General features: G+C 35.8%; 1 protein-coding gene across 1 annotated transcript; it reads left to right on the forward strand.

The window, feature by feature from the left end:
- The first annotated feature begins 553 nt into the window (after positions 1-553).
- LOC145628838 (sugar transporter ERD6-like 5) lies at positions 554-9,626 on the forward strand. The gene is made up of 16 exons (XM_081681258.1): positions 554-811; positions 5,881-5,943; positions 6,053-6,142; positions 6,232-6,291; positions 6,385-6,450; positions 6,563-6,628; positions 6,762-6,837; positions 6,969-7,033; positions 7,135-7,227; positions 7,324-7,533; positions 7,638-7,700; positions 7,806-7,865; positions 7,999-8,052; positions 8,187-8,246; positions 8,331-8,445; positions 9,275-9,626. Exons 1-16 carry the CDS (start codon positions 638-640, stop codon positions 9,397-9,399), a joined length of 1,440 nt encoding a protein of 479 aa, XP_081537384.1. The 5' UTR covers positions 554-637; the 3' UTR covers positions 9,400-9,626.
- The last annotated feature ends 12,086 nt before the right edge of the window (positions 9,627-21,712 follow it).

Raw genomic sequence — 21,712 nt, forward strand, 5'->3', positions numbered from 1 at the left:
GAACTAAACTAAACTGAATTTCAACGGAAGAGAGCAGGCCCTAAGTTAATAATCAATTTCTTTCAAAAAAAAAAAAAAGTTAATAACCAATTCGCAACATTCATGTTTATACAAAGTACGGATCAACATAAGATGTAAAGTGAAAGTGAGTCAAGTTTTTTAAAAATTATAAACAGTGACTTTTTTTTTTTTAACATAAAAAGTACGATTAGTGAACTTTGTTGATTAGAGATTCCCCTCAAAATAACAAATTAAATCTCAATTGATTATATTTTATCAAAAAAAAAAAAAAAAAAATCTCAATTGATTATAACTTTAATGATCACAATAAATTATTACCATTAATCGATGGTAGTTAGATAAAGAAAGAAACAGCACAAAATCATGTGAGAAATTTCATTTTCTACTTTGTTATTCCAATAATACTACACTACTCGAAAATGATATTTGAACCTTTTATTATCTAGTACTACCCACCAACTCACCAATGATCTCTTTCCTCTACTCTTCTTCCTTCCATTTATTATAAGCATATGGAATAATATTCTGAAGCAGTCATCAATCATTTTCTCTCTCTTCATTTCTCTCTCTATATATTATTCATTCTTTTGACAGCTAAATTATCCAAGATCAAATAATGGCTATTATGGAGAAAAGCCACAATAGAAAGAATAACCAACACCGAGAAAAACTACTCTCCAAGTTAGAGGATGGCGCCACCAACGGAATTTATAACGACGGTGGCGCCACCCCCGTTCTTTTATTCAGCGTTTTCATTGCCGTTTGTGGCTCTCTCGTTTGCGGTTGTGCTGTAAGTTGTTTTTTCTTTTTACTCTTTGTAAGGCCGTGGTCCAAGATTACCATGTCATTTTGTGATCGATTGGTTGCTTTATTAAATAACCTCACGATCATTTTCTATTTTTGGAAATGTCACATTAATTATTTTGTATGAGAAGTCACAGTAGTAAATTTTGTTAATCATCGATGATTACCAATTGAATTGAAAATTTTAAATTTGATAGACGCGTAATAAAGGATGGTAATGATTAAAGAATTTTTTTTACGAGTACTATGTAAGTATTTAGGATTTTTTTTTTTTTTTTTCTGACAGGTTAATTTTATTTTTTTTTAAATCATTTTTTAGTACAACCTGTCTACTAGAGTATTAGTTGTACACAGATTTTGAGGAAATTTCTGGGTTACTTTGTTCGTGAGTTGCACGTCTAGCCAAAATTAATACGAAGAAGAAGTAATTGATGTTTTTTTTTTTTTTTTTTTTTTTTTTTTTTTTTTTTTTTTCCTAGCAAATTAGAATAAGCCCACTGATTATAAAATAGAAAATTATCTGCAGGCTGCATATGTACGTTATGTTATGCCCATGATTGTCATCATGTCAAGCAATTAAGTCAAATTGAAATATTTAATAATAATAATAGTAATTATTAATAATTATTGAGAGTTGAAATTATTGACAAATTTTATCTTTTCATTATTTCAAGGATTAGATTATTGGATGCAAATTTTTTTTTAGGAAATGTATAATAAATTATTGGTCTAATGGTCCCTGCTCTCTTCGGGTGGTACTTTGAATGGTCGTGGTTAGAGGTGTCCACCGTGCGAGTCGTGCGAGCTGGGTTAGGGTTAGGTGGGTCGCGGGTTGGGGTTTCATGACACACGACACGACACATGTAGGGTAGGGTGGGCCGGGTCGTGGGTTGGGTCGGAGAAGTTGGACACACCAGGGTTAGGTTCGTGGGTTAGACGGGTTGTGGGTGGGTCGAGCTGGGTTCGTGGGTTAGACGGGTCGTGGGTGGGTCGAGCTGGGTTCGTGGGTTAGGGTGGGTTAGTGGGTTAGGGTGGGTCGAAGGGTGGGTTAGGGTGGGTCGAAGGGTGGGTTAGTGTGTTAGGTGGGTTTGGGTTGAGTTGGGTTCGTGTGTTAGGGTCGGGTGGGTTCGTGGGTTAGGGTCGGGTGGGCCAAATAGCTAAATGGGTTGTGTGGTGTTTTAATTTTTACAAAATTAACAATTTGATGGCTTGCTCAGTTGTTCTTAATTAAGATGCCTACGTATCCTTATATCATAAAATAAGGAATCAAAGCCAACGTAGTTCTTATATTGTACTTCTTTTGGAATTTGGGGGGAGGGGGGCTTGGACCTATCTTTAGAAAACTAAAATTTAATTTTGCAATTAAATTGTAATTTTCGAAAAATAAGTTGCCTACGTATCCCGAAAGAATCAAAGCCCACGTAGTTCTTAGCGTACCTGATTTAGACTTTTCTAGCCACCCATGTTTGTTGCATCATCATCCCCGGAAGCTGCATCATCCGTTGACGACTCCAATATCATCACAGGATCATCTTCATCATCTTCGTCTTCCTTTAAACCTTGAGTTCTTCTTTCAGCTTGATCCCAATCTTTCTTACAAACACAAATTTGAATGCTTTCCGGAGTTAAGCGAGATCTTTTTTCATCTAACACCCTTCTACCTGCACTAAAAGCAGACTCGGAAGCAACGGATGAAGCGGGAACTGCAAGTATATCTTTTGCAATTCTCGCCAATATAGGAAAACTTTTTTGATGTTCTTGCCACCATTTTATAATTTGAAAGTTGTTGTTGGTCTCATGTTGATATGACAAATAATCATTAATAGCAAGTGTTGAAGAAGATGATGATGAGAATGATGTAGATGCTTTGTGTTTTTTTTTCATAACTTTATCAAGAAAACCAAATCTGGAATCGGAAGTGCTAGTAGTAGTTGGTGTTGCTAAATCAAAACCATAAATAGATGCATACTGATCATAAAGGTCTCCCAAAACAGATTTGCATGTTAATATATTCACTAACATCATAATCGATACTTAAACTCGTATAATAAAATTCTAAAAGATTTTCCAAACCTTCAGCTTTGACACCGGGGTCAAGCATAGCAGCAATTCCATAAATAATTGGAAATTCACTAAAATAAGTATGCCACTTTCGTTTCATGCTATCAAGAACGAGACGAAGTCCATCAATCTTCATATGCTCTTCGATGGTGTGAACAACTTTAACACACTCAATTATGACTAAATGAATGTTAGGCTCATAAATATAAGAGAAAATATGAGTTGCATTATCAAAAGCATTTAAAACATCACGAACAAAAGAAGCATTAGTCCAATGACTTTCGGTTATTAACTCAGTAGGATCAACACGAGTCTCATTGTAAAGTTGGGTTAAAATGTCACGATACTTTATAGCACCATTCAACAAATTGAAAGTAGAATTCCAACGGGTAGGGGTATCAATAGACCATTGTCTTTTCTTAAGACCTCTCTCTTTACACATAGCTATGTACTTTCTTCTAACTGACTGAGTAATCCTAATCCATTTTATAACTGTTCTAATTGGGTTTAGCAATGGTTGCAACTCAGCGAGACCCTCTTGAACAGACAAATTCAAAATATGAGCACAACATCTAACATGCAAGAGACTACCACCCAACAACAAATGCAACTCGGAGTCATTTTTCAAATAGTCAATACACTTTGTGTTTGCAGTTGCATTATCAAGAGACAAAGAAAAAACTTTATTATTCAAGTGAAATTCTTTTAAACAATCCAAAATACGAACTTTGATGTTAAAACCGGTATGCCTTTCTTCCATAGCTTGAAAACATAGTATACGTTTTTTAATAAACCAATCATCATCCACCCAATGAGCAGTAATAAAGAAAAGGTTCGCCAAAACTAGAAGTCCATGTATCACTTGTAAAACTAACACGACCATCAAAAGTACGAAATAATTCAATCAAACCACTCCTATACTTATAATAAGAAGTTTGTGTATAAAGTCTTAGGGTATTTCGGGGGACACGAGTAAATGCAGGTTGTAATGCAACTTTATTAAAATGCTCAACGTTTGCATTTTCACCGTAACTAAAAGGTATTCATTAGCAATAACTAAAGTACTCATTTCATCAATCATTCTATCTTTATTATAAATGAAAGGTGTACCTCCGCCGGGTAAATGGTTCATGTATCCACCCAATTGTGTTTGGACGGGCAACTTACCCCCCGAAGGACGGGGGCCATTTTCGAACAAGTCGTGTTTATTTTGCAAATGCCGACTAAAGGTTCCGGTTCCATCTCTCGTTTTCCAACTATATGACTTGTCATTTGCACCTAGCGCCTTGCAAACTAGGCATGTATACGTGAACCTCTTTGGTTGACCGGGTTGCCATCCCGGGGGTGTGACGTCAACACCGTCAAAATGTTTCCACACCCAAGAAGTGTGTCCTCGACCTCTACTTTCACCGCCACCACCTTTCATAAATCAAATTATTGAAATTAATTTTTAAACGCTATTCATGAAAATAAGCTTTTAAATTTTAAATATTTTAATTATAATTATTTAAACGCATTTTTCATGGTAATTATAAATCATAGAAAATTGGAACTAAACGAACTTTATAATCATTAATAATAGTTTTTTTCAAATATTCATAACAATAAAAATTAAATTAGAAATTACCTTGAGATGAAGGTTGAGATGTTGGTTGTGATGTTGGTTGCGATGGAGGTGGCATAGTTGAACTCGATGATTGGTGGGAGAAATGTTGTGGTGGAGACGTTTGAATATTTTGCCCATCTCCTAAACCATAATCTCCATATTCATTGACAAATTAAATTTTCCGTATTAATTTCATACGAAAAATTTGCACCACCACTCCTTTGGCCACCACTTCGACCACCACTTTGACTCCTTCCCATTCCTCCTCTTGAGCCCATTTTTTTTTTATGATTACTAATTATAATATGGAGAAGAACTTTTTTTTTTTTTTTTTTTAGAATCTTAAGAATACTAATAATAATAGTAAGGAGATTTTTTTTAACAAAAATAAAACTCTATATAACACTAAATAGCACTTGAGAATTTGAGAACAATTAAGAATTTTTGAGTAAGAGAGAAAGAAAGCTTGAGTTGTGTGGAAATTTCAATGAAATGGAATTGGTATTTATAGGAAAAATTGAGGGGATGATCATACAATACAAAAAAACTAGCCGTTAACATTCTTCATCAAATTCAAAAAAAAAGTAGCCGTTAGTTTTGAAAATTATTTGGAATATGGCTGTTAGGCTAGGCGGGTTGGGCGGGTTGTGCGGGTTGGCGGGTTGGGCGGGTTGGTGGGTTGTGCGGGTTGGCGGGTTGGGTGGGCTGGCGGGTTGTGCGGGTTGGTGGGTTGGGTGGGCCGTGCGTGATGGGTCGGGTTGGGTGGGTTCGTGGGTTGGGTGGGTCGAATCACGTGGGTCGAAATGGGTTGAACGAGTTGGGCCGAATCATGTGGGTCAAAATGGGCTGGGTCGAAATGGGCTGGCCTAGAATTTTTGGACCCACGACGCACCCACCTTTTCAAACGGGTTGTGCCGGGTTGTGCCAAGTCGGATCCGGGCTGGACCCATTTGACCCACCAGCCGTGCGGGTCAGGGTGGGCTGGGTCCAACCCGGCCCACTGGCCACCTCTAGTCGTGGTTGTGGCCGTGTGTGACCTATGGTGGTACCTTATTACCTTGAATGACTGTAGTCTATAGATATTCGATACTTTGGAAATTGATTTTGGCATACCCTTAATTGATTTTGGCACACCCCTATATGAGAGCACAGTTTTGACATAGGGGTGTGCCAAAATCAATTAAAGGTGTGCCAAAATCATTTCCCGATACTTGTGACAGACTGGCAATTGGGATGTGCAGAATTTTGTAACACATTGATATTGTTGCAAGTAGCTTGTTTATTTTACAGTCCATTTTTATGTGTTGTGTTACTTTCAATAGTATCTTAAAATTGATAAGCAGGATAATTAGTTGGCTAATCTAGTTTTTCGGTATTCTTATGCGTAGATGGGTTATAGCTCCCCTGTACAGTCTGGAATCATTGCTGACTTAAAACTCTCTACAGCTGAAGTAAGTTGCTTTGTTTACGCTTTCTAATCTTAATTACGGAATACTTTGTATATTTTTGTTATACTTTTGGTGTATTGTTTGATTTGATGGCCTTAATGTTATTCTGCAGTATTCCCTCTTTGGATCAATGTTGACTGTTGGAGGTTTGTTAGGTTCACTAGTCTGTGGTAAACTTACAGACTACTTTGGTCGTCGAGGAGTAAGTTCTTCTTCTTTTTAACCTTTTTTCAAGCATGATTAGCATTCAAATGGATCTTACACTTAACAATTTTGGTTATTTTTGTACAGACTATGGGTTTATCTGACATACTCTACCTCACTGGGTGGGTTGCAATCGCGTTTTCTAAGGTTTTTCCCTAGACATTTAATTCAGGATAATTTTTTCGAGTTTTTAAGTTTCTTTTCCTTCTAAACCTGACTTTTGTTGGTGCAAATTTGAAGGATGCTTGGTCACTTGATGTTGGTAGACTATCTGTAGGTTGTGCTATGGGGCTTACTGTTTATGTGGTAATTAATTCTAAACACTTGTTTTTAATACTTTTTATGACTTAGTTCTTATTCAAACTAAGTTGAATACTGAGATTACTATATTGATTAAGCAATACATTTGCCACAACAGGTTCCGGTGTACATAGCAGAGATCACACCAAGAAATCTTCGTGGAGGATCTGTGCTTCTTCATCAGGTAAAGATAATGCACTTACAAATTGACACTATTTAGTACTTACGATTTATTAGAATAAAGTGTACCAAGTTATGTCCAACCTTTAGTTTTTACTCCTTAGTCACAAGTTGTAATATATGCTCTCATATTTCAGTTGATGTTGTGCTGCGGAATAGCTCTAGCTTACATCATGGGACTTTTTACAAGTTGGCGCGTCTTATCTTTGATTGGTAACTTCATTATTTCTGTTATCTTGTTTGTTTCAATCTTTATTACTTCCATTGTAATGGCCATATATATCCAAGCTTCATCAAAACGATACTATTTGTTATTTGTTAATAGCAAGCATGAACTGTTTCAGGTGCTGTTCCATGCATCATACAGTTTTTGGGCTTATTCTTCATTCCAGAGTCTCCTAGGTGGTTGGTAAGTCGCAATCAGATTTTATTTGGTGCGTAATTGATCTGTTACAGCAGGTTGAACACATAAAATTAGGAAATTAAGCTGTGAAACCCCTGTTCTTGCAGGTGAAGGTTGGTCATGAAAAAGGTTGTGAGTCTACTTTACGAAGACTAAGAGGAAAGAAATTTGATATAGCTCACGAAGCAGCTCTAATCAAAGTAATACACATTCTTCAAAATAGTATCAGAGGACTTAAACTACTTGATTTAATTGCATATAGTGCATGTGAGATTTAAGCATTAAAACTCTTGTAGGACTCTGCTGAAACTATTGATCAAGTCTCACAAAATAGCTTCTTCGACGTGTTCCAAATGAAGTATGCTTTTGCACTTACAATAAGTCTTGGGCTCATGGCACTGGCATCATTTGGTGGAACAAATGGGATCTTGTTCTATGCAACTACAACATTTGAATCAGCCGGGGTTTCAGCCAAATTGGGTACCATAGCAATGGCTCTCATCCAGGTAAAATAGGATATATTCATGATTATAAGCATCATCAGTGATGATATCTAAAATACTTCCCTTTCATCTGCTAAAAGTATTTATTCTGCTATTAAACTCTGCAGCTTCCCCCTACTTTTCTCGGTGTATTTTTGATGGATAAAAGTGGAAGACGACCACTTCTGCTGGTGAGTATGCTATGTGATGTAACATTTAGCTAACACTTCGTAGTAATCATCTTGGGTGGTCTGTTGGAAAGTTTTTTTTATTGATGTCTGTTGTTGTTGTTATAGTTTTCTGTTACTGGAATGGGAACAGCTTGTCTATCAGTGGCGCTGTCTTTCTTGATGAAGGTTAGTGTCAGTCCATTACATGCTTTCTTACATGAATATACTTTTTTCTGATCATAGCTCTTTGGTTCTTCTTCCTTAGCTGAATTAACTTATTTGTTGTTTGTGTGTGTACACGCGTGTGTTTTCTGAGCAGGATTATGGATGGATGCCACACTTCAGTCCCTATTTGGCACTATTTGGCATTCTGGTAAATCAAATTACTTTACCTAAAACTAAACTTAACCTGAAATTGCATGAACTGATGTTAATCTGAATCAGAACTGATTTAGCTCGAATCAGAAAACAACGTGACTTATACTCGGTTTCATGATTCTACTACAGATTTTCTCAGCGGCATACCCTGTAGGAATGGGAGGGATTCCATTTATTATAATGTCAGAGGTAGACATGGTTTCTTAAGTATCCTACCTTTGTTTCTTAAAATTATAACAACAGAATTTCTGAACTACTAGTATGTTTTTGCAGATATTTCCAATCAATGTAAAAGGGGCTGCTGGAAGTTTAGCGACTATAGTAAGCTGGTCGAGTGCTTGGGTTGTCTCCTACTCATTTAACTTCATGATGGATTGGAGCTCATCAGGTGAACATTCTCTGATTGGCTTTTTCGAAATGTAGACTACATTACATGATCACCTAAATTGACTGTGAAAGAACTCTAAAACAATGGTGTCTATATCACGAGTATTTGCTACAAATAACCTACCTAAATCAGCTCTTGGAAATAATGAACGAGACTCTACCTAAAGTGTAACCTTGCAAAATTGACTCGATTTGAATATAGTTGAAATTGATCAAGTCATTTCCAAAGTAAGTCGGTTGGCACCTGATAATATAGCCCAAAGTGACCTAACCATAAGTTAAATCAACTGATCGATTTTCCATCTATAATTTCCTTAATTCATTTATTACCTCTTCAGTTCCAAATTAGTTGAATTTTTTTTAATCACGCTTTCAGCTTATAAATTCAAATGTAGATAGCTCATAAGATCCATATGAGTATATTCGTTTCTTATACATAGTAGTACACTAGCACATAACTTAAACAAAATAGAAGTTGTGAATACTGAATAGTATCAATAATCAAAGTGTATCCACTAATTTGAAAAATAAAAAATAAAAAATTACTTGTAATTTATATCTTGTTAAAAACTGGATCTGCAAGGCTGAGACTCTGAGAGTAACTGCCTAATTGTCTATGACTTATTTAGTAGGGCCCATTGGCCCACTATCTTTAAAGCTTGTCCTGGGCCCAATTCTCTGATACTCCTTGCTGACACTTAGAAGTCAGGCCCATATGGTCATCTTGTCCAGCAATCTATAGTGACCATAGGACTACATCGATGTGAACCAAACAAACACTTAATATACGGAATACTATGTAATCCTTAACGTGGCATATTTGATTTCAGGCACATTCTTCATATTTACAAGTATCAATGTATTGGCTTTGATATTTGTGGCAAAACTTGTTCCGGAGACAAAGGGACGTACATTGGAGGAAATACAAGAATCACTCACTCATACTATGTATTAGAAATGTACAAGATATATATAGGAGAATATATACATGTACATAGTCTATTCTATTTATTCTATTATACTAAGTACTAGTTAATCTTAGGTTTGTCTCACAATTTGGTTGGAGAATTATGGTTTATATATCTTATGGTCTTACTTATATAAAAAGTAAAGAGTGAGTATGTAGGGGAAAATCTTTGTAATAATACTTTAAGAGAAAATTATCAAGGCTTTTTTATGGTATACCCTTGTGTTTTAAAATATTTATGTGGTGTACGCCTGTTTTTAAAGAAACTCAATGGTATCCATTTTGTTTTAAAAGCGTTTGATGATGCCTTCGCAATAAGGTGTTTAATGATGCGTTAGCCATAAAATTAGCTAATAGGGTCACTATGTGTATTATTCAAAAGTAGGGTATCACTTTATAGAACAAATATTTTGCCCTATCACCATATAGATTTTTTGAATCTTGAGGGATACTGTTAATTAGATGAAATACTACAAGAGGGGGGGGGGGTGAATTGTAGTATGGAGCTTGCTAGTCACTTTTCGCGGAATTAAAAGAAACTTAACGCAATAGAGAAATAGTGCAAGAGAGATTTTACGAGGAAAACTTCCTAGGCCAAATAGGAAGTGAAAAACCTCGATCCCAAGGGATTTTGACTCAAAAAATTCCACTAAAATAGGCCAACGACTCTGTTACAACCTATGAGGAACTTGAGCCTCTACCGAGTTCCTCAACGAACTCATATCCCCAACAACTATTCCCTATAATAGTTGCAGCTCAAAATCTTCCCTCAAAGACCTCTCTTCTCACTCAAGACTTCACTCAAAGCCTTACTCTTTTCTTTCTCTCAAGCTTCACTCAAAGCTTTCTCTACATACAACGAACTCACTCAAGTTCTCACCCCAATACAAGAGTTCACTCAACCCTTATAAATTCCCCATTACAAGAGTTCACTCAAACCCTTAAACAACTCTCAAATACATATAAAAGATATAATGTATAAAACTAATATGTTGGACACTTTGAGATATGTAAGGAACTTGGAACCTGGAGGAACTGGCTTACCAACGTGGAGAGAAAATATATTTCTTTTCTACTGCTCTACCACTTTGGATAAATTCCATTATGGAATGACTCAATTAAGCAAGACAGTTTGGAATGAATGAAAACTTCTCTTTTTTTATAGTGCTTCAAAGACAAACCCATTCACCCCATGATCTTCAACCATAATAGTAGCGCTTCCTAAATTATAGGCATTATCTCCATTAACTCCATGTACATAAGAAGTAATGGAAGACATGGATTGGAGTTAAAAACATGTTCTTCATGATCTCCTTATTTTTCTCCAGTAAAAAGTTGTTTCAAATTAAACGTGAAAAGTAATTTTTATTTTTCCAAAAACTTAATAAATAAAAATAGAAAATATAAAACAATTAAATCCTAACCGAATCAGATTTTTATCAATTAAAAACTGATTCGGATTTTATTCATTAAAAATAAATATTTTATAAAAACTATTTTATCCTAAAATAACTAACCCATTTAATTTAAAATATTAAACCAATTAGAGATTAGATAGGAAGAAACCTATAATAAATCCCTAAAATATAGGAGAAGATAAGGAGAATAAAATATCTCTTTGACTAACAAGAAAATCAGATTTTATTTTAAAAACTTATCTTTTATAAAATAAAATCTATTTAAAAATAAATAATACTTAGTCAAAACTAACTACCTAAAAAGTAGGCAAAGATAATGCAATGACTATTAACGTTGAAAACTAACTTTTAGAGCTGTGCAAACTCGAGTTTCTCCTATACACGAATTTTAGACTAACCCGTAAGGAACTGGTTGGTCAGCAACACCCAGTTCCTTCCAGACTGTCAGTTCCTTCGAGACTGGAGTTCCAATTTAGTTCCATAGGCATGTTCCAAACAATTTCTCGTGTTCAACATACTTACATGATTCCTAGAAAAATATGCTCCTATTTTTCTGTCTTGAAGCTTCTACTCCAAAGCTTCTGTTCCTTCAAAGGAACTTCTCTTCTCTTGTCTTCACTTACGAATTGCTGTTTATTCCTTTCAAAGAACTACTTCTCATTCTTCTTAGGAACTGCATACAAAGTCTATCAATACGTTTGTATGTTTAGACTCCTTCTCTTTGTGTTCCCCCTGAGGAACTTAAGCACGATCCATACATTGTACGTTGGGAACCATCTTCAATAATGATCTAACATGTACTCAATTATCTTCTTGCTTCATGACTTGTTCATGCACATCTCAATACACATATTAGTTAGATAATCATCATTTGTTCACAACCATCAAAACCTTACAACAGATACCAATATAGAATTTTTCAAAAAAAAAAAAAAATATTTGATATAATAATCTAATTAACTAAATTTTAACCTTATATGCATACGTTCATTAGTCTATAATAAGAAAAACTAAATACTTCCTCCGTTCTTTTTTTATTGCACCATAAGGGGTTTCACGCTTGCCAATGCAATACTTTGGCTATTAATATCTATAATTATACTTTTGTAAAAATTATATAAAAAAAAAATAATAATATTTGAAAAGTAGATTTTGAGACGAATGTAACTAGATCCCACATGACTATGTTTTTTCTAATGGATAAATCACAAAAGATGGTCAAAGAAGATTAAGTGAATAGTGTAAAAGTCTTTTTGGTGTAATAAAAGAAAAACGGAGGAAGTATTAAATAAGGTCTTATAAAATATATCAATGTGTATTTTCCAAATATTACCTCCATTTCAATTCATGGGTTATTCAATCAGTATAAAAAGGGTTACTCCGTCAATATAATACGATTACTCTATGAGTGTTATACTGTTATATGAGTTACTTTGTTATTTTGTACAAACGGGTCATACGGTGTGACTAGCCGCTCATATAACGTGTTGTTTTCCAAATATGTAATTTATTTTATTCCTTATATTTTTTTTATAGTAATAAAAAAATAGCAAATAAAACAATATTTGCCTGAACTTAGGGCCTGTTCTCATACGTTTATTTCCAGTTCAGTTCAATTCTGTTCAGTTCAGTTCATTTCATTTCACTTCAGCTCCTAATTTCCTTCTCTTATAAAATATTCATTTCAATTCAGTTCAGTTCAGTTCAGTTCAATTTATCTCAATTTAGTTCAGTCTATAAGCAAGAACAGACCCTTATTTTTTTTCTATTCTCATCTAATAAGAAGTTTTAAATATAAGGTGAATCAAACAAGAATAACCATTCAAAGTATTGATGTGGAATCTTTAATGCTTATCAACCCACTCATGATAATGATAGGTTGATTAAATTAGCTTCGTTTAAACCGCTTACGCATACCACTACATGAAACGAGCGTGCATGCATAGCACACTGCAGTCCAGCAGACGAACCAATTGGTGCACCCCTGAGTTCTTCAAGGTAACACCAACAACGTGAAAGAGAATGAGTGGCCAAACTTGTAATTATGTACTAACCAAAATATATTAACCGAGCCACTAACTGCACCACCGTGCCATTGTATTTGTAATTTGTTCAATTAACTTTTTATACATATGTCAAACAAAATAACTTATTTCGTATGCCATATTCACTGACTTACATATATATAAAATAAAATAGATACATACTCTGTATTATATTGTACATTTGTACTTCCGGCTAGTCTCGTCCAATTACATACGTATTATAAATAGCTTGAACATATCGGATTCAAATATACACAAAAATTTACATATTTCCATGCCACTAAGGCTCACCTCCAACCTCTGGGCATCAAAATGTTTTGTTCACATTCTTGCATAGTTAAGAGAGGTTATGGAGTCCCAATGTCCCATATGCTACTGAACTAGACTAAGGCCATGCTTTTTTTAGCTTTTTGGCAGAGCAGAGCAAGAGTCAACAGAGTAGAACAGATCTCAACAGAGCCGAAAGAACGGGGCCTAAGACTGGTAATCTAGAAAATAGGAAACAATCACAAAAGATAAAATTTAAGGTTCTGATACCATGTTAAATACGGATTTGGACCGCACCCACAGGAGAGTACAAGTCCACCACTTTACAAGATCAAGAAGTTTCCACCTCAAAACCATATGGCAATGAGGAAAGTATTCTCTTAGTATTATGTAGTGGTGGTAACTATTGAATTTTTTCAATGTGGAATTTCATTACCACAACACTCCCCCAGGGCCGTATCCGGGGCAGCTGGGGCACCCGCCCAGGGCCCAAAAACCTGAAAATCAAATTTGTGTAAAAAAAAAAAGAAAAAAGAAAAAAAAAATTAAAATTATAATATTACGAATAACGAAGTAAGCACTAAGCAGCGTTTCTTTGTAAGTTAGTCAAGCATTCCCTTAATAACTCCTCACATTAAATCATTAATATTCTTCCTTGAAATTAACTCCTTCATTTTGGGAAGTTAAATTTGACAAATTAATCCCATAATCTAACCAATTCATTCATATAATCTTCTATTTTCATCCATGAAATCAATTATTTGTATTATTACCTATATTTTTCTGATTTTTCATCTTCCTTCCCGAATTAATGCTAAAATGATGTTTTCCCCATAAACGTTCTTCTTTGCAATCAATTTTTAACGGGATTAAAATCTATGAATTTTCCTATAAATTATACTCTTTCAATTGTTCTTCACATATCAATCTACTTAATCAATTTTTTCTATTTGTTTCTATTAATTTTTCACCATTATTAAGGATATTGGCTTCGATGTTCGAAGATGAACTCAGAAACGGTACGGGCCTATGATATGTCCATTTTATATAGTGTTTTACCCCCATCCCTTGGTCATTATTAGTAGTGTTTTTTGCTCTTTCGGGCCACTTTTATTACTAATTTGTGTGTTCTAGTGTTTTCGTAGTTTTAGTTGTATTTTACAGGAAATTGCACCCTTGGAGCATTTTACCGGGCTTTATGGATCAACTACGGAAGCTAGAAGGACACGACCACTTTTGGAGCCCAGGATCGGTGAGAGCCGGTGATTAAGGGCTCGGTAATTGGGATCCCGAGACATTTGGACCAAGTATTCGAGACCCGAGAGGAAATCCGGATTGGGCCGAGAAATCTAGCCCAATCGAAGTCCAAGCCTCAAGGGGAGCAAAGACCCGATCGGGCAACCTCTAGCCCGATCGGGCGCGGCAAACCATAGTGCTGTGCATGCTATAGCGCGCCCGATCGTGCGAGCCTCTAGCACGATCGGGCGATGCTGCTTGGGAAGAACGCGAAGAAAAAGGCGCGCCCGATCGGGCGCGCGTTTTTAGAAGACTTGATTAAGTTAGTTTTAATTATTGTTCTAGAAAACGTTTAAATACGATTTTGTACGGAATTTTTAGGGCATCTTCTTTCTTAGACTTTCTCTCTCTACTTAGGATCTTTTCTCTCTCTTAACTCTTGTTCTTGATTATTTCCATTAATACAGATTAGTTTGGTAACGATTTCTCTTCTCTTAATCTTATTTCCCTTCATCATAACTTATTTTATTGCTTTGATTAGTTTAGATTTAATTATGTGTGAGTAGTTTTATTTCTAGGGTTTATGGGGATCCATAAATAATATGAAGGGGTAATTTATTGTTGTTGATTATCAATGCTAGATTAATTTTCTATTGATTGATTTAATGCTCTGTGACTAGATTTGCGCAGATCTTTTATGCATGAGTTTAACAATATTGATTCGAGATTCGACAGATGAGAATTGATGTTTAGGTCTAGTTTCAATAGGCAGGTTAATTTATAAATGGTTAAGTCGAGATTCGAAAGATGAGATCTAATACCGGTAGATTAATTCTGTGATTGTAATACGTAGCAAAAGCCCTTTACAATCTGGTTAATTGATGCATTGATGATTGACTATTCACTACTAGAAATAGGCTAAATAGCGACGGAATTGTTACGACGAACCCCGTTTTCCGTCGCAAAGTTCACATTTTTCGACGGAATATGTTTCGTCGCAATTTAGCGACGGAAAAGTTGAGTTACGATGTTGTGTCCGTCGTAAATTTTCCGACGGAAAAAAATTCCGTCGTAACAATAAATTTCCGACGGAATATTCCGTCGTAAAGTAATTTGCGACGAAATATTCCGTCGGAAGGTTATTTTTACGACGGAATTTATTTCCGTTGGAACTTATGCGTTTTTTTTTTAAATTAAAACATCTGGCTCGACCTAAAAAAAAGGGGGAAAGACGGAATTGAAGCAACAGAGAGAGAAAGAGAAGGAGAGAGAAAAAGAGAAGGAGAGAGAGAAAGAGGGTGGCGCGTTAACTCCTGCCAGCGACGGTGACGCCTGCCGTCGACGCAAACCCGCCGCCGAGAACGAAAGAGAGAAAGAAGGGTGAAAGAAAGAGAGAGGAGAAAGAGAACGAGAAAGAGAAAGAGAAAGAGAAGGAGGAAGAGAGAGCTTTCGAGGAAGAGATTGACGGCCGTGGTTGTTTCCGGCGACGCAACTGCCGCGTCTAGGTAAGTTTTGGTTTTTTTTTTTTTTTTTTTTTTTTAATTTTGCAAAAAAACCACCACCGTGCTAATCTTTAACCACCACAACGCAGCCTCTGCGCCGCACCTCCGTCCCCTCGCCGTGACTGAAGCACCTACATTGATATTGGCTGAAAATTCAGTAAGTTGTCCTTTGCTTCCCCCCTTTTTCAATTTAATTTTGTTTACTTATAAACCCTTACTTATTTTATTTATTTTTATTTTTTTGTAGGATTTGTACAATTTTGTTGGTTTAATTGTTAAAAAGAAGTGCAGATCTAAAGGTTAGTTACATTACAAACCCTAATATAATGTATGTGTGTATGTTACTTTGGTTATTAGACAGTGTGTTGGGTTTTAATTATAATGTATGTATGTAGGTTAGTTTGGTTAATTTAGTCACATTGGTCATCTCTTATAATTAATTAATTGCTCCCTTCTCTTTAAAAAAGCAATGTTAGTTTGGTTTAGTTTAGTTTAACATAATGTAGTTTAGTTAAGTTTATGTTAATATAATGTGTTTTAGTTTAATTTTTTTAGAATTATGTTAATATAAAGTATCTTAATTTAGTTTAGTTTTTTTAGAATTATGTTAGTTTAATTTAATATATAAAACGGTAGTTTGGTTTGGTTTAGTTTAATATGATATATTAGTTTACTTTGGTTTGGTTTGATTTGGTTTATATTAATAGTATGGTGTTATGATATGTTTCTCTTGTTTAGTTTAATCTTGATATATTTGTTTAATATTATGTATGTTAGTTAAGTATATATTTTTTTAAATAAATCTTATAATTAATTAATTGCTCCCTTGATCTTTAAAAAAAACAATGTTAGTTTGGTGTAGTTTAGTTTAACATAATGTAGTTTGGTTAATATTATGTTAATATAATGTGTTTTAGTTTAATTTATTTTAATATAAAGTATCTTAATTTAGTTTAGTTTTTTTAGAAATATGTTAGTTTAATTTAATATATAAAACGGTAGTTTGGTTTGGTTTAGTTTAATATGATATATTAGTTTACTTTGGTTTGGTTTGATTTGTTTCTCTTGTTTAGTTTAATATTGATATATTTGTTTAATATTATGTATGTTAGTTAAGTATATATATTTTTTACAAAATCATTTGCATAATCATATGCCTAGATACCCGTTCAAGGCATACACATTAGGAGTATGTCTTGAATAGTCCCCGGTTGGGACTGTCCTTGTACGTTTATTCTCACTTAGGTGGTGAATGTATTCCTTTGTTTTAATTCTAAGGAAGATCCTTGCTTGTAATTTCCCTACAATGTTCTCTAGGTACATATATAGGTGTTTCTAATCGCCTATATTGTGTACTCGGGGAACTGTAGGGAGATGCTGCCGGATTTTCCATAGAATTGAAATTCTGGCATACATTCACTAGTGAGATTGAACGTACAAGGATGGGTTAGGTTGGAGTGATAAGGACCCTTGGAAATCATTTCTCTTCTCATTTGCATTTGCATAACAGTTTGATCTATAATGAATATATATTGTGCTTTATGACTAATGTGATTAATGACATATGTGTTAGTTGTGTAGAACTTGTAATCATGAAACGAAAAGAACGTAGCTTGATGTACGAAAGGAAGGTTGGGGATTCTATTAATCCTGAGTTCTTGAAGGGGGTAGATGAATTCCTTAAATATGTGGAAGATCATCCCGAGAGTAGCAACCCGAATGAAGTTAGGTGTCCATGTTTTAAATGCAAAAACAAACGTCTCTGGGATCTAGATACGGTCAAACTTCATTTGTATCGCAACGGTTTTTTACCTAATTACTACGAGTGGATGTGTCATGGGGAAGGGTTTCCAGGAACTCGTAGAAGGGAGTCAAATGAATATCGTGAAATGGTTTTGGATGCCTTTGGTCAGTCTCAAGATCAAGGCCATTCCGAAGAGCCACCTGTTTCATTAGAGGAGGAGCCTAATGCACAAGCCAAGCCATTTTTTGATTTGTTAAGGGCTTCTGAACAACCGTTATACGAAGGGAGTTCATTGTCTATGTTAGAGATGGCTTCTAGAATCACTAGCCTAAAGTGTGAGTATAATTTGCCGCACAGATGTGTTGATGGATTTGCTTCTTTGGTTAATGAAGCGATTCCTAACAACAACCACATGGCTGAGACATTCTATGAGGTCAAGAAAATTGTTAAGGGGTTAGAGCTGCCCCATGAAAAGATTCATGCATGGCCGAAAGGATGTATGTTGTTTTGGAAAGATGATGCTCAATTATCTACATGTAGGGTGTGTGGCAGCGACCGATACAAGAAGACTTCTAAAGGTAGCTTAGTGCCTTTGAATGTTCTATTTTATTTCCCTATCACACCTAGGTTGCAAAGGCTTTTTGCAACTAAAAACATTTCTGAGGAAATGACATGGCATGCTAAAAATCCTCGAGTTCAAGGCACAATGGCACACCCTAGCGATAGTGAAGCGTGGAAACACCTAGATAGTTGCTTTCTTGAGTTTGCCTCTGAACCTCGTAATGTTCGACTTGGCCTATGTACGGATGGATTTGCTCCACATGGTCAATTTGGGGGACAATATTCATGTTGGCCTGTCATTTTGACCCCTTATAACTTGCCTCCGTCAATGTGTATGAAAAGACAGTTCATGTTTCTTTCGTTACTCGTTCCTGGTCCTAAAAACCCTAAGGGCAACTTGGATGTTTACATGCAGCCGTTCATACACGAGTTGAAACAGTTGTGGGAAGTTGGGGCAAATACTTATGATATTTCGAGAAAACAAAATTTCAATCTTCGAGCAGCCATCCTATGGACCGTTAGTGACTTCCCGGCTTATGGTATGTTATCTGGTTGGACCACAGCCGGTAAGAAGGCTTGTCCATATTGCATGGAGAAAAGCAAAGCATTTTGGCTCGAAAATGGTGGTAAGGTTTCTTGGTTTAACTGCCATCGTCAATTCCTTCCGACAAATCATCCTTTTCGAATTAGTAAAAATACATTTTGTAAAAACAAAGTCGAAAAAGGTTCACCACCTCACATCATGTCGGGAGAGGAACTTTGGGAATGTGTGAAAAACCTCCCGAAAGCAACAGATGGCCCCGAGGCACTGAAACGTCTCAAGAATGCAAAAAAAGGGTGGTTCAAGCAAAGCACTCTATGGGACCTTCCATATTGGAAACATCTGCTTGTTCGTCACAACTTAGATGTCATGCACGTTGAAAAAAACTTTTTTGATCAGTTGATTCACACTATAATGGACGTGAAAAAGCTATCTTGTGACACGCCATCAGCTCGGAATGACATTGCTAAATACTGTAAACGGCCCCAGCTACATCTTCAAGAGGATGATAGAGGAAAAGAATTCATGCCAAAGGCTCCATTTGCTCTTGACAAGGCTCAGAGAAAGGTTTTGTGTGAGTGGGTCAAACAGCTGCGGTTTCCTGATGGTTACGCTTCCAATTTGAGCCGATGCGTTGATTTGCAATCAGGTAAGTTACATGGAATGAAAAGTCATGATTTTCACGTGTTCATGGCGAGGTTGTTGCCCACTGCTTTGAGAGAATTGCTCCCTACCCATATGTGGAATGCAATTACAGAGAGAAGCCAATTCTTTCGCGATTTATGTTGCTACACAATTACAGTTAGCGACATGGAGCGATTGGAAAAAAACATAGCTAAGATCCTGTGCAAGCTTGAGAAGGTTTTCCCCCCATCTTTCTTCAACTCCATGGAGCATTTACCAATTCATTTGCCATATAAAGGCAAGTTATGTGGACCTGTTCAATATCGGTGGATGTATCCTTTCGAAAGGTAAATCAAAGGTCCTTTCTCAACTCTTACTTTCATCTCTTTCATTGAATTCTGTTACTTATACTTCTACGGCTACATAAACATAATTACAGGTTCCTCAATCACCTGAAACGAAAAATTGGTAATAAGGCTCGTGTTGAAGGTTCCATATGCAACGCTTATCTCACTGAAGAGATATCAAACTTCTGCTCCAATTACTTTCAGCCCTCAGTTGACACAAAAACACGAGATCTAGGTCGAAATGTGAATGCTGATGTGGAATCCCCGGCTGACAACGATGAAATCCCAGAGCTGTTCACGGTGGATAAGGGTCATGTGTCAAATTTGGGTAAAACTCGGTATTTAGATGACAAGGAACTCGAACGTGCTCATTTGTTCGTTTTAAGAAATACCGGCATTCTTGGTGAATACGAAAGGTATATATGTTTACGATAAACTTTTGAAAATCCCTTAAATTTAATATAATTGCTGCAATGATTAACCATGTGTCATTAATCTATTAGGCAGTTTGAGGACTACATTCTTAGTACTCGAACTTATTTGCGTCGAGAAGATGTCATGGAGAAATGCGAAAGTGAATTCCCTGATTGGTTTCATCACAAGGTGATAATACTTTTCGAACATTGCATATCGATTAATTTGTGATAATATAATATAATATATTTCATTTCAATTAGTGTGACGCTTGTATTCGTAACGGTTATAGGTGAGAGAACAAAAACCAAGTTCCGATGTGTTGCGAGCATTGTCTATGAGGCCTTTCAAGCGTGTTCGAACTTGGAACCATATATTTGTCGGTGGCTTTAATTTCCACACACAGTCCTATGGCAAACACAAATCTACGATGAATTACGGGGTGTGTGTCTCAAGTGAGGACGGTGGAGAGTACTTTGGCATTTTAAACGACATAATTGAACTTGTCTACACTGGTCCCGAAAAAGAGTACAAGAATATTTTGTTTAGTTGTAGTTGGATGGATTGTGGTAAAGGAATGAACATTCATGAACAATACAAGCTTGTCGAAGTAAATCATACTAAGAAGTATCCCAAGTATGATCCATTTGTCTTATCTTACCAAGTGTCTCAAGTGTATTATGCATCTTACCCTAGCCTTAAACGTGATCGGGTTCAATGGTGGGCTGTATTTAGAACTCATGCAAGGTCGGTGATTGATGCTCCGGTGGATTTAGATTTTTTGCAGGGTCCTTCACTACAAGTACATGCAACACTTTGTCCACCAAATGACATTCCAGACTATGAACTTGATAGTGATGATGATGATGACGATGGCTTTATTATCTCAAGCGATGAAGAAGAAGAAGAAAGCATTGGCTCCAGTGACAGTGACAAAGAAGAGGACATCGATGTATTTTTAGATGACACTAGTGATAGTAATAATGATAGTGATAATGATAGCGGTAGTAGTGATAAGAGTAATGAAGAGGACAATATGTAGTTACTCCTTTAACTATTGTCTTCGAATGTTTAGTTTTTAATGACTACTCGGACTTGTAATATTGCTTTACATTTTTGGTCTCGTTTTATTATTTTAATGTCTTATGGATCTAATTTATGAATTTACAATGTGCGATCATGGTACTAACAACTTTTTCAGGTGGTCATCATGGGAGGAGGAAATAAAGGAAAAACGTCCAAGAGGAGAAAGTCTAAGGGGAAATCTCAGGTTGTACGTGTTGACGAGGACGAGTCAATAGAGGAAGAGGAGGCACATGATTTGGGGGCCTCTCAAGAAATCGTCAGGAATGTACAAGGGCAACAGGAGCATCAGGAACAGGAGCTACAGGACCCGCATCCTAATGACTTGCTAGAGTTGGACCCTTCCACACTTTGGTGCGTATGTATTTGTATAATGAAATATCCTTAAATTCGTATTTACTTTGATAAAGTGAATTTGTATTACTATAACCATGTCTTGTTCACTTTTTGTTGATTATCTACTTACATGAATGTCTATCCTTTATTATAGGTTTGATGATATCCCGGTGAAGAATGTGC

The sequence above is a fragment of the Chenopodium album genome, chromosome 4, assembly GCF_948465745.1.
Source record: "Chenopodium album chromosome 4, dcCheAlbu1.1, whole genome shotgun sequence".
In the NCBI taxonomy this organism is placed as follows: domain Eukaryota; kingdom Viridiplantae; phylum Streptophyta; class Magnoliopsida; order Caryophyllales; family Amaranthaceae; genus Chenopodium; species Chenopodium album.

What these genes read in the sequence shown, in the direction of transcription:
- LOC145628838 (XM_081681258.1), top strand. Translation starts at nt 638, where the DNA reads ATGGCTATTATGGAGAAAAGCCACAATAGAAAGAATAACCAACACCGA. An exon ending in ACTACTTTGGTCGTCGAGGA is followed by an intron (nt 6,143 to 6,231) that starts GTAAGTTCTTCT and finishes ATTTTTGTACAG; the next exon opens with ACTATGGGTTTATCTGACAT. An exon ending in TGGCACTATTTGGCATTCTG is followed by an intron (nt 8,053 to 8,186) that starts GTAAATCAAATT and finishes ATTCTACTACAG; the next exon opens with ATTTTCTCAGCGGCATACCC.